The sequence below is a fragment of the Hipposideros armiger genome, unplaced genomic scaffold (assembly GCF_001890085.2).
Source record: "Hipposideros armiger isolate ML-2016 unplaced genomic scaffold, ASM189008v1 scaffold_83, whole genome shotgun sequence".
Classification (NCBI taxonomy): domain Eukaryota; kingdom Metazoa; phylum Chordata; class Mammalia; order Chiroptera; family Hipposideridae; genus Hipposideros; species Hipposideros armiger.
The window spans coordinates 3,835,999-3,846,851 of NW_017731433.1; the positions used below are offsets into that span (position 1 = coordinate 3,835,999).

A 10,853-nucleotide genomic window follows, 5' to 3' on the forward strand; every position below is an offset into this window, starting at 1 on the left:
AACTCCCTGAGATAGAAAATTCACCCAGTTAGTCAGATAAGAAGCAGTCTCATCAATTTTAAGCAGGTCACTTGAATTTCCAAGAATTCCCAACTAAAGTGATCATTCCAAATATCAAAGTCTTTTGAACTGTTTGATTGCATCCCCCCCACCACATTTTACCTCTTATTTTCAGGCTTACTCTCCCTCTCTGAACTTCATTTTAAACTGGCTCTTTGCTTCCTATCTTTTAGCATTGTGAAACAAAAAGAGATTACATTTATAGTCAGCCTTCCATGTGGCTCAGCACTTGACTTGGTCAGAGAAAGTTTTGTTTATCATGGAAAATTTCTGAAAACCGCTAAGTCTGAATTAGCCTACCAACCCTTATCCATTCAGTCTCATGTATAAGAGGGTGATTCAAGGATAGGCACATAGGAGCTAGTGAAAACAGAACTTAGAGAAGACCTTGCTGTATCCAGTAGAATCTGGAATTCTAAAGGGTTTGCCTGTACTCTCAACAGCCCTGTAGGTAGGAATTATTATTATCATTTCACATATGAGAAAACAGATATGGATAGAGGAAGAAACTTGTCCAAAGGTATTTACCTACCAAGTGGAAGATCTTTAAGCCTTTTCACTCAACCTCTTCACAGGCTATAAGGTATTAACCTTGCACTTTTAAAAACACTGCCTTCATTTAGAGCTTAATAATTTTAAGTTAGAGAAACTAGGTCCCATGTCCAATTAAAAACGTTGTGCTGGATAACTGTGTAAGAATAGAGTGGGTGAATGGCTGAACCTCAACATAATACAAAATGCAGTGTTTATTTTGAGGTTTAGAAGTCAGACTGGGGTCTATTAGGAAAAATAAAGAGACTTGGGAATCAGAAAACATAGTAGATGCCCAGCTAGGACACTTAACATCCCTGAACCTCAGTTTCTTTGCCAAAAAATGGGTATAATACTAGCTAATACATAGGATTATTATAAAGTATAGACTAATTAAGACACATATGGTCTTTCTAGAAATAGTGAGAGCTATAAAACAACTGTTTCTTTAATCACATTGTTGTCACCTCATTCATCATTCTTGTCAATCAAACACCTGTCAACTTTTCATGTATCACCAATAATCTTCACGACAGTACTAAAAAATACATGCAATTATCCCCACTTTACAGGTGAGGAAACTGGGGCTCAGAGATTAAGTAGTATGCCTAACACATACAGCTGGTAAGTAACAGGTATTCTAGCATTGGAACTTAGAGCTGATGTTCTTAAACTCCCACTTAAACAAAAAACAGATTTTTGGCAGCTATGGATTGACTAGATGGGAGGAGAAGCTTATAGTCTTTCCTCTAAACCACATGCTTCCAAATGCTGACCCAAAGGTGATCTTTCATCAAACCTTGGAAAAGGCCACGTCCCTCTCAAGCCTCAGAGTTTTTCAGCTGAGAGGGACCTTAGAGAGCAATGGATTCTAGTCTAATCTCTTCATTTTCAAGTGAAGAAGCTGAGACCAAGTCCCTTGCCTGAGCCACACAGCATATTACTGGGCACATTCAGAGTGGGGGCCCATGTCTCCTGACCCTCTCTCTCATGTTTATCTCAATTCTTTCAAAGCCTGGGTGGATTTACAAAACCGAAACATTGCGCCTTACATCAGTTCTCATTCCTTCTGGGTTCCATTGCTAGGCAATTCCTTAGTTCTCAAGACAGGTCCAAGAGCACAATTTCTAAATCCCCCTCAGGGAATTTAATGATAGTTCTAAATGAAGCTTTGAGCATCAGCTACGTGTGAGGCACTGTGGCAAGCACATTGCCTTCCCTTTTGCAGTATCTTTCAAACTTCAATGATTTGAACACTATCTTGACGATTTTTTGCCAAATCTGCACACCACACACACACACACACACACACACACACACACACACACACACACATATATATATACATATATATATATATACACTTATTTACCTAATATTTATATTACCTTCAAAGTTCTAACTACTTTAGCTTTATTCTGGGCTATAATAGGAAATCATGATGTCCTAACTATTTTCCCAATACACATTATATAAATACATAACTACTAACATTAAGATGTTTGTCATCCAAGTCTAATATTATCTCATTTAATTACTCCTGGAACGTAAAGAACTATTATAATTCCTGTATACCCCATATTATATCTTTCTGTTATATCCCAGTATGTTCTTATTTTGTTGCAATATAGAAAACTCAAGCTCAGTTAAATAACTTAACCCTGGTTTCAGAGCAGGTAAGTAGCATCACCACTCCCAAAATCCAAGCCTGACTGACTGCAAAACCCATGCTCCTAGCCTTGTCACTCACTGACATGAAGGAATTCTTGGCAAAGTAAATTACAGCAGATCAGAACTTAAAGGTCCTACTCTAAGAGGGGGGTAGATTTACTTACTTGTATGATTGTGTGTAGAGGGTAGGTGCATTTGGTAGGGGGAAACATATGGGAGCAACATTATTATACTCTTTTAATTTTCAAGTTTTTATTTTAAAAAGTATTATATCTACAGAGAAGTTGAAAGGGTAGTGCAGTGAACACTCCATAACCTTCGCCTGTGTTGACCAATGGTTAACATTTACGACTTTTGGATAACTCTCAGTGTGTGTGTGTGTGTGTGTGTGTGTGTGTGTGTGTGTGTGTGTGTGAGTGTCTGCATTGTTGTGCTGAATCATTTCAAAATAAGTGATAAATATGTGCCACTTCACTTCAAAATACTTTAACACATACTCACTAAGAACAAAGACATTCTCCTAGATAAGTATACCATTCTTATCCAAGAATGTAATAGATAATGTGAATATTATCTAATATATAGCCCATTTTCAAAATTTCCCAACTGTCCCTGCATTGTCACTTAGAGCTATTTCTTCTTCCATCCACCATCTAAAATCAATTGTCGCATGTGGTTGTCTGTTCTTAGTTTTCTGTAATCTAGAACAGTCCTTCTACCTCTTGTTTTTTCTACATTGACATTTTTTAAGATTTCAGACCAGCTTTCATGATTAGTTAGATTCACGTTAATCTGCCTTTTTTTTTGCACATTCCTTCAGTAATATGGCTATACAGAATTACTTGAGAAAACTTTACACAGACTAGACAGAAAACAGAACGAATATCCTTAAAGTCCTAATTACTGAATAAGAAATATGATTTTTTAGCAGCCAAATGAACTACCAATTGGCCAAGAGAAGGGGCTTTGATCTGTGGTGGCTACACCCACCATCCCCCAAATCCTCCATACGCTCACTCACTTCAATGGACCCATCTATTCGTTTCCTCAAAGCTAACTTAAAATGAACATAATGCTGCTTTACCTGGTCTGTCATTTTGTAGGTTGGGAGTCCTCCTAATTCCAGGTCCTGTGGTGAGTGTGACACATGCAGCCGGCCAGCTCCTGCCTGACTTTTTTCCAGCTTTCTGAGACTAGTTATACATTAAAGGAGGAGGAGCAAGGCAAGGAGGGAGTCAACCTAAAAGTCCAAACCTAATCATAGTGAAGGCTGAATATTGATGGTAATCTAATCAATAAATGCTTTGCCTCAAGAGAACTGTGACTTCTATATCTTTGTTCCACTAGGAAAGAAAATAAGAGCAGGTCCTTTACACATTCATTACAAACCAGAGGCCGTCACATTGTAAAGCCTGTGTTAAGTGGAGCGGTAACCCAAAACAGGTGAAAAGCAGGTGAGATATGCTGGGCTGTCATGCCATGTTGTGGGGACGACAAAGACAAGGACACAGGAAGCACACTGTACTCTGCCCTGCAGAGAATCATGTGGTGTTTGTGCCTCAGATCTGAGCTGTGTGGCCAGAGGCCATTGTAGCCTTGAGTGGTTTACCTGAATGAGCTTTGGAGAGTTATGAACTTGGGTTTGAATCTCAACATTCTAGTATGGGCTGTGTGACCTTAAGCCAGTGGCTCACGGTGACTTTGCTGTGCTTTAATTTTTTTCCACCTGATACAATGAAAAGAACAGAACACACATTTTATTTTATTGGATGGATTCAATGTGATAACACATGAGTGCTCTGCATAGTGCATGGTAAGTGCTCAGCACATGGTGGTGTCATTGTTTCTACTATTATTATTGGTTCTGTGTATGTTGAGAGGTGCTTGTTAGAGACAATAGTGTACTCAAATAAGTCTTTGCATATGGCTTGAGCTTGTGCCCTTCTGTGCATCCTCTATGATATCCAATTCCTGTGGGAGGCCCAGATGATATCAAAATGGAATGAACTTTAGCTGTGCTTGGTGACTAGTGTCACTGGTTCCACTGAGGCTCAACTGGAACAAGTTCCCAGCAGAGGAAATGTCATGGACAGCAGCAAAAATGAGGGGCTGATATGAAGAAACAGAAGGTGATATAGTGAAGAGGTACAGGAGATTGAGACTTCATCTGTCTTTTATTTCACCACCTTCTTTTCATTTCTATCACCTCTGCAAAGTAATGCACCTGAGTAAATATTCCAGTTCAAACCACAAACTTTTATTGAGTCCAGCACAGTGCCAGGCTCTGAAATGAATGAGCTAAATAAGACATTTAGGAGCGCATATATACGGGGATGCCAAAACAATGTATACAAGTGGACACTTTGGTCAACGTTGCTCAAGCAGTAATTCGCCGTAATCAAAAGTGTCTGGACACTGATGGTAACCACTTTGAGCACCTCTTGTAATTGAAGAAGTCAAACGTGACTTGTATTCATCTTCTGCTATCAGTATATATTGAGTATTACAATTTTAATAATTTTTGCCTTTCTTAAAATGTGTATACATTTTTTTGGCACACTCTATGTAAGGAGAGGCGATAGTAAACGCACATATGCAATGCAGTAATTTCTTAGTGGAAAAGCATGAACGAATATTAATTAGCCAAGATAGTTAATCTTTATTGAGTTCTTGCTTGGTGCCAGGTGCTGCTCTCAGCACTTTCCATGGATTAACTTGTTCAATCATAACAGGAGGCGCTCTCTGTTGTAGAGCCACGCTTTGGGGAATAGCTTTGAAACAGACCTTAAGGAACCTAGGTAGCACACTGACCTTAGTGCGTAGCCGGCTCCTGGCTTTCCTCACCAGTTTGAGCTGGTGATGCTCACGCCCTATTGTCAGGGCGGTGAATAACCAGGAGACATTCCTTGGCATTCACTTTCCAGCGACACGTCACTGCAGGAGTCTTTGCGCGGCTGTCAAAAATGATCGTCACTTTCTGCTGTTCTCCAACCTTTGCTCTTTGGATCTTCCTTTTAAGAGAGGGAATTGGCCTTGAGTGCAGCGTGAAGCCGGTTAGTTTTTAACTTTTTGTGCGGGTCGGGGCCGCGCCAAGTCGCGCGCTGCGTGCTATTCTCCCTGTTGGAAGCCCGCCCTGCCACTCGCTATGCGGGTCCTGGAGCCTCTCAGGCCAGCTTCCTCTGAGTTAACCGAAGCCTCTTCTGTTCGGCTCTCGCTCAGAAATGAATAATCTCTTCCCCATTTAGGAAAGGGCTGAAACTTTGTTTCCGGGGTTGGGGTGCAGGGATGCAGTTACAATGGTTGCATGGATGGATTTAGCCCTGGGAGAACTGATAATTCCATTTCGGCCTCAGCGCCCACCCGCGGAGTTGCGCGACCGATTGCACCGTGGCATCTTCGTTGTTTCCCTGGCTGGGAGATCAAGGCAGGCTTCTCGCGCTTTGCTCTCAGGATGAGGGCCACGCCGCGAGGTGCACCCGTGCCCAGAACCCCCCAGAGATCCCCGCCCGCCGCGTGGGGTGAATCCAGCTCTGCCTGGTGGTTCTTTCGGCTTCACACTTTAAATCCTTCAGGTCACATTCTGATTACGCCTGGGTTAATTTGATTGTCATAGATCTCCACAGCTCTAGATGGTGACTTTCCAAGGACAGAAGAGAACGCCCCTCCTGTGTTTCATTATTATCCTTCCCTTCAGTAAAACTAGAGCTTATAGTTTATTTCTATAAGCGAGAAGAAAGAAAGCCAGCCGTCTCAGCGTGCTGCCTTTCTCTCTGATTGGCTCAGTTATGGAGAAGTGCAAAGGCTTCTCTGGAGAATCAAATTAAATGAGTTCAAACTGGGCCAAGACAATAGTGCGTCAGAGTGCTGGAAAGTCCCAATCCCTGAAGAAGGCCAGTATATTTTAAGATTCTGAGTCAAATTTGTCCCCATTGTAGCCTGCCTCTCCTCGCCCTCTCCACAGAGACCTCTCTGGTCCAAGCCACCAGCATTTTCTGAGTGTGACTACACAGCCTCCTACCTGGCCTCTCTGCCCCCATTCTTACCTTACAGCCCCTTTTCCACCCAGCAGCAAACTGATTTAAAAATTAAACCAGGCGATAGCACCCCTTGCTAAAAAGTCTCCAGAGGCTTCCTAGTCACCCTTAGAGGGAAACCCATATTCCTCACCATGGCCTGAGAAACCAACTTGAGGTAGCCTTCCCTGACCCTGAGACCTCTCCCACTACTGGCCTCCTCCTCCTCTGGGCTCAGCCACACTGGACTGGTTTAATGTGTACCAGGCTCAGCACCTTTGTACTCAGTGGGCCTCTGCCTAGAGCGTTCCAGCCCAGATTTATATGTGGCTATCTCTTCCACATTCAGGTGATTAGAAAGCCTCTCCAGGGTTCTTAAGGTAGACACGACCTACCCCCTGCAACTCATTCTCAGGCCTTTGCTCTGCTTTATTTTCTTCATAGCACTTATGCTTGATATGTAATTGTTCACTATTGTTTTATCATTAAAATATGAAAGGTTAATTATTAATTTAAAAATTAATTAAATGTTAAATCAAATGTTTTATTTAAATATTAGCATTATTAAATTTTATTATTTTATTACTTACTTGTCTATTATTTTGTCCCACTTTTCCCAGCAAATCTAAGGTCCATGAATGGAGAGACCTTGCCCATCTTGTTATTTCCAGTGTCTATGAGGGTGCCTGGTCCATAGTAGACAATCAATAAGTATTTGTTTAATAAATGAGAGAAGTTCATAAAAGGTTGCCACATGCTTTGTTGCAATGCGGAAAGAGATGTCTGAGCCTGACATTGGGACATTTATTGATTTAACATTCACAAAATGCAGTATTTAGTGAACATTTACTAGGCACCGGTTACAAAAGGGAACAAAACAGACAGCATCTGTGCTCTTGTGGGGCTTAAGTTCTATAATAGAAATTAAATGAGTGCTAAGGAAGAGAACAACAACAGGGGGGCTCCCGCTTTAGAAAAGGTGCTCAGAAATGTTGTTTGAAGAAATATTTTTTAGTTGATACTAGAAGAATAGAGGGGGGAAATTTGTGCAAAGCTTGAGGGAAGAAAGACCTTAGGTTGAAGAACAAGAGAAGTTTGGATAAAGCAGGAGAGCAAGAGGAAGTGGAAAGCGATGTTACTGGGAGACAGACAGCAGCCATGGTCATACAGGGCCTTGTAGGTCATGGGGATGAGCTTGGATTTATTTGAGGGGCAATAGGAAGTCACTGGAGGGGATTAGGTATGGGAGTGATATGATCTGATACATGTTTTAAGATTACTCTAGCTGTTGAGCGAGGGATGGCTTGAATGGGGGCACCTGTGAAAGAGGAGAGAGACACAATTACAAGGTTCTTACAACAGTTCATACTTGATCTTGACCACCAGATATAATGATGATAGTAGGGAAAGAGAAGGAACAAATTCCAGGTATATTTTGGTGGTAGAGCAGACAGGACTTTTTCATAATTGCTTTTGGGAGAGGAGGAAGAGGGTGAATTCACGATGGCAGTGATCCCATTTAATATTACAGGTGCAGGGTTTTTTAATTTATCTGAGTGATAATCCAGGTTCATCTCCCAGACCTCAGCGAGGGCCACAATAAAATAATCAAAACAGATACACTTTGTTCCACTTTTTAAAAATTAAACTTTCTGAGATAATTGCAGATTCACATGCAGTTGTAAGAAATAATGCAGCGAGATCCCATGTACACTTTACCCAGCTTCCTTCAGTGTAACATCCTGCAAGACTATAGGACAACACCACGGCCAGGATACTGACATCAGTACAGCCAAGTTACAGAACACTCCCATCACCACAAACTCATGTTGCCCTCTTATAGCCACACCTACTTCCCTCTTAACCTTACTGACTCCTAAACGGTGGTAACCACTAATCTGTTCTTGTTTCTATAATTTTGTCATTTCAAGGATGTTATAAAAATGGAATTAGATAGTATGTGTATTAGTCAGGGTTCTCCAGAGAAACAGAACCATTATATACACATACACATTATCTATCTATCTATCTATCTATCTATCTATCTATCTATCTATCTATCTATCATCTTTCCACCTATCAGACATGGATTTATTTTAAGAAATTGCCTCACACAATTGTGGAGGCTTGGTGAGTCCAAAATCTGATGGGGGAGCCTGGCAAGCTGGAGGCTCAAGAAAGAGTTGTGGTCCAAGTCCAAAGGCAGTCAGCAGGAGAATTCCCCCTGGCATTGAGGAGGTTAGCTTTTGTTCTATCAGGCTGTCAGCTGATTGGATGAGACCCACTTACATTCTGGAAGGTAATCTGCATTACTCAAAAGCTGTGGATTTAAATGAAAATCTCATTCAACACACCCTCACAGAAACATTCAGGATGTTTAACCAATTATTTGGGGCTCTGCCAGGTTGATACATCAAACAAAATCATCACAGCATGTAACCTTTGAGATTGCCTTTGCTTTTGCTCAGTATAATTTCCTCAAGATGCATCCAAGTTGTTTTGTGTATGAATAGTTTGTTGGATTTTATAGCTGAGTAGTATTTTATGGTATGGATGTACCACAATTTGTTTAACCATTTACTTTAAAGGACATCTGGGTTGTTTTCACCTTTGGGCTATTCCAAATAAAATGTCTATAAAATTTCTATAAACATGTTAAAAACAAAACACAAAATCACAAAAACCAAAACCCTCTTTGTGTGAATGTAAGTCTTCTTTTCTCTGGAATAAATGTCCATGAGTGCAACTGCTGGGTCATATGGTAGTTACACGTTCAGTTTTTAAGAAACTTCCATTTTAAATTCCTACCAGAAATGTATGAGTGATCCCAGTTTCTCTGCATCCTCATGATTTGACATAGTCATTATTTTTTATTTCAGCCATTCTGAAAGGTATGTAGTGATATCTCATTGTGGTTTTATTTTTTCATTTCTTTAATGGTTAATGATGTTGAATATATTATCATTTGTTTGATATCTGTATATTCTTTTTGGTGAAATGTATCTATCTTCATGTCTTTTACTCATTTTCTAATTGAATTATTGCTTTGGTTTGTGTGTGTGTTTCTGCTGAGTTTTGATAGTTCCTTACATATTTTAGATACTAGTTCTTTGTTGGATATATGGTTGGCAAATATTTTCTCGCACTCTCTAGTTTATCTTTTTATCCTCTTAACAAGATCTTTCACAGAACAAAAGATTTTAATTTTGGTGAAGTCCGATTTATCAATTTTTTAAAAAGATTTTTATTAAAAATATAGTTAATAACTCAGAATACTGAGATAGCACAGTAGGTAAACGCTGTGCTTTCCTTCTCTCAAGACCACATCAAAATTACAACTAAGCTACAAAACAACCATCATTGAGAATCACCTAAAATCTTGCTTAACTGAAGCCCTACAACTAAGGACATGTAGAAGAAACCACCTCAAAACTGGTAGGAGGGGCAGAGATGTGGAATAGGCTGGTCCCACACCAGTGTGTGACTATTAAATATTGGGAGGGATATTTTGGTTGTGGAGGTCCCCCTCCCCCTACTCCCCATAGGGAGAGAAGTCCCCATAATTTCTGGTTGTAAAAACCAGCGGAGATTGTGACTTGAGTGAGATAGTGGGCAGCTGGAGTCCCAGGTGCTCCTCTTAAAGGGATTATGAGAGGACTTACCCACCAGTGAAATCACTTGCTCTGAGCTCCAGTGCTGGGGCAGCAGCTAGAAAGGTGGCAGGGACATATGGTGGGGAACTGAGTTGTCTGGCTTGGGATGGGGGCTTTGAGAGGCGGCTTTCTCCAGGATGGAGGAGCTGGTGGAGGCCATTGTTTCTTTGCTGAGCCTGCCCCCTTCCCAGCGAGCAGACACAGGTGGCTGCCATATGTGAGTCTCCGCCTTTCCTTCACCACGCCCTGGTGATTCAAGACTGTCCCACCCATCTTTCGGGCGCACCCAAGCCTTTTCCAGTGGCTTTTTTTTTTNCTGTGAGCTGCCATCCAGAAGCTGGCGACTGATCTGCCTCCCCCGGGAAGAATGCAATGATGATGCCAACTTGGGCCAGTGAAGCAACGTCCTCCACAACTAGACTGAAGACCAAAACGACAGCAACTTGTCTGTTCCCCTCCCCCAATTCCCCAGCACTGTTCCCATCCCCCCAATTCCCCAATAAAAATATTAAAAAAAAATTTACTTAATTTTAATAGCAAATTAAACATAAGTACATGAGACCATTGCCATTGAGAAATATAGTAGAATACAGATAAAGCTAAAATGACTCTCTACCACCACCTCTGACCAAGACATTTCCACAGAGGTTCAGTTTGGTAGGTGTCTTTCTGACCACCATCCCCTTTGAACCTTCTACTCTTATTGGTTTTCCTAGTTTCTATCACTTTCCCTCATCACCAAATTTGTACTCTCTGCCGTATTTGGATAAGGTTTTCATTTAATTACTCTTCAAGAAGCTTCCTCTTAGTTTGCCCGCCTTGGTATGGCACAGAAGCCTAGAGACTGTGACTCCCAATTCCTCAGTCCAGGCTCCAGTGTCCAAATACCCTTTTCTAGCACCCCACGCCTCTGCTGGCTTAAGAG

At 41.1% G+C, this 10,853-nt stretch overlaps 1 protein-coding gene across 1 annotated transcript in view; it reads right to left on the reverse strand.

Annotated features, from left to right (window-relative positions):
* The window catches only part of SLC2A2 (solute carrier family 2 member 2), a 39,680-nt gene extending 36,244 nt beyond the window's left edge, over window positions 1–3,436 (reverse strand). Inside the window, exon 1 of the mRNA XM_019643903.1 lies at window positions 3,347–3,436. Within this exon, the coding sequence (XP_019499448.1) occupies window positions 3,347–3,358 (12 nt within the window). The 5' untranslated portion in view covers window positions 3,359–3,436. The remainder of the gene's footprint in view (window positions 1–3,346) is intronic.
* Between the last annotated feature and the right edge of the window lie 7,417 nt (window positions 3,437–10,853).